At 37.0% G+C, this 2,500-nt stretch overlaps 1 protein-coding gene across 4 annotated transcripts in view; it reads left to right on the top strand.

Moving 5' to 3' along the window:
- Positions 1-2,500, top strand: part of LOC125032709 (centrosomal protein of 170 kDa protein B-like) — a 12,891-nt gene that overhangs the window by 1,738 nt on the left and 8,653 nt on the right. For 2 of the 4 annotated variants that reach the window (XM_047623969.1, XM_047623968.1), the window contains exons 4-5: positions 1,323-1,870; positions 2,235-2,500. The exon at positions 2,235-2,500 is cut by the window's right edge and continues 11 nt beyond it. In XM_047623969.1, coding sequence (XP_047479925.1) covers positions 1,323-1,870; positions 2,235-2,500 — 814 coding nt within the window. The remainder of the gene's footprint in view (positions 1-1,322; positions 1,871-2,234) is intronic. The other 2 variants (XM_047623970.1, XM_047623971.1) reach the window with 2 other exon arrangements.

Raw genomic sequence — 2,500 nt, 5'->3', positions numbered from 1 at the left:
CTACATTTCCAAGGATGAATGATGTGCTTTTTAAACCTTTCCTATACTACACAATCTTTTGTGATGTCATTCCTCCAACCATAAGATTCCATTTACGATTATATGAACATCCCTTATCAGAAACCATCTTCAGTACATTAAGTCTGTGAGCCCATCTACCAGTCCCTAGTATTTCTGTGTATTTCTTTTAGAGTAATTGTGACTTTTGATCTTTCAGAAGTCTTTGCAGTGCAGAATTTTCCCCAAGGCTGTTGAATGAACCATCAAGATTTAGTTTAAATAGTCCTGACTAATATCTCTCCTTGTTCACATTTTTCTCCTTTGTATTCTTATATATATATATATATATATATATATATATATATATATATATATATATATATACATACACACACATGTACACACTAACAAATCTCTTGACATAAGACCCATCTGCAGATCATGTAAGTTGAACGTAGAGCTTATTTTGTCTGCTTCCTGTGTGTTGTCATCTTATCCTCAAGACATTTACATTGCAATTTCACCTTTTGCAGTTTTAACTTTTCTACCATGTTTTAGCAGATTCTTCCAGCTTTGCACTTGTTGGATTTGGGTTCTTAGTTTCCATGCTTTTGGGAGTTTTTATTGCTACTCTAACTAAATTGATGGAGTGTATGACTTAATTTACTTTTTTTTTCTGGATTAATAGAACTTTACCCTAGGGTGAATTCCAACTAAATAATTAGCAATGTATTTTTAGTTATATATCTGTATATAAGATTTTTATTTAACAGTGCACTGGTAACATTTAGTCTTAAAATGAAGCATTTGCTTTTGGTAGAGTTTCAGAGGGATATTTTGGTTTAAGGTAGAAATGAACAGAGTGCATTGTGACAAATGTAGTAAAAGGATGAATGAGAATGAAAATATATTTCTTAAGCTGTGAAAGTAATTTTCATTCATACTTTTTCATTCATTTTTGTGTTTGCTTTTGGTAACTTTATTAATGTTATAATTTTCAAATAGGAAGAGAAGTAAAGCATCATTTAGCCTGTTAATAAAACAGAGTTTAGTTGTTGTTTAACACCTTTCTGAAGAAATATAGATCAATAATAGATTTATAAGTTATATTCTAATTTTCAGTAGTGTATAGCCATGAACCAAAAAGTAAATGCAATCACAGTATTTTATTAATGTATCTTAAATTTTATTTCACTTTTTGGTATCTGCAAGTGCATGAATAGTGTTACACTCTTAGTTATTGAATTAAACTGCTTCATAAAGAAGATTCTTTTTATCTGTATAACTAGTTGCAAAGATGAAGAGTTTCCCCTTTCCTGCAGCTGCAGCACGACCTTTATGAATCTTCAACTCAACCTGCAAGTGACTACAGCCGGGACACTGAGTCTTTCCTACGAGACACTCAGCAACTTGTAACCTCTCTGCAGGCTCGAGTGGAAAGGAAGAAGGGCAGCTCTGCAGCTCTGAGAGGCTCCTCCTTTGAATCCCATGACTCAGGAGGCGACTCGGACTTGGACACCAGCACATCCTACCCCATCAATGATGATGATGATAGACTCATGAAAACCATTGACTCTCAGCTCAAGACAAAGCTTAAGCTGGCAGGCATCGACGGCATGTCGAAAACTCCTCCGCTGGGCACTAGTCCCAGAAAGGCTGACCCGCTGGGGCTTGAAGCAAGACTGAAGCTCACCAGTCACTTCAAGAGAGAAAGATCCATTGTATCAGACAGCGGGTATGATGTTTATGCTGATAGACGGGAAGAAAACAGCTTGCAGTCTGATAGCAGTAGTGAAGCTAGTGAGCCAGTTAAAGATAGTCGCAAGACCAATGATAATAATCCACCCCTCAAGTTTAATAGAGCTTTTAGGTATAGTATCTAAATGTTTTATGGCATGTGCAGGTAGTTTAGTTTTGTTCAATTATTTATGTCAATGCTACGTTTGTGAGTGTGTTTGTGTATGTCTGCGTGTATGTATATGTATGTATTTGTATAGATGTATATGTGTATATGGGTCTGTAGGTGTCTTTGCCTGTGTCTGAGTCTGCATATCTGTCTGTGTCCATATGAGAGTTTGTATGTGTTGAATGTCTGACTGCAAGTCTGTCTCTCTGATTGTCTATCTTTCTGTGTTTGTGTGTCTGTGTCTGTAAGTAGACCCTGGTAATAAAAATGGATCATATAATTGAATCACATTTCAGAAACTCTATTCACAGAAACAAAATTTTTCTAGCTTAAGAAGAGCTCGTCTTGCATGTGATGATTCTTCGCAACAACACCACACACCTTCGCCAGTGGAAAAGAAAAAGCCTGTCAGACCTACTAGTGCAGGCAACCCAGGGGGCAGTCGCAGAATTCCCCTAAGTACGAGTAAAAGTCTCCAGGGGTCTGATAATAATACTAGAGGTAGTGCATCTCAGGCCAGCACACCAAAGAACAACTCAGCTGACTTTAACAGAGGAGACGGGGGCAGATTTAGTTTACGGCTCCCTCGGTCTG

This window comes from Penaeus chinensis, chromosome 15 (genome assembly GCF_019202785.1).
Source record: "Penaeus chinensis breed Huanghai No. 1 chromosome 15, ASM1920278v2, whole genome shotgun sequence".
NCBI classification, from domain to species: Eukaryota; Metazoa; Arthropoda; class Malacostraca; order Decapoda; family Penaeidae; genus Penaeus; species Penaeus chinensis.
The sequence above is the reverse complement of the archived record's forward strand: the minus strand, read 5'-3'. Positions and strand labels throughout refer to the sequence as shown.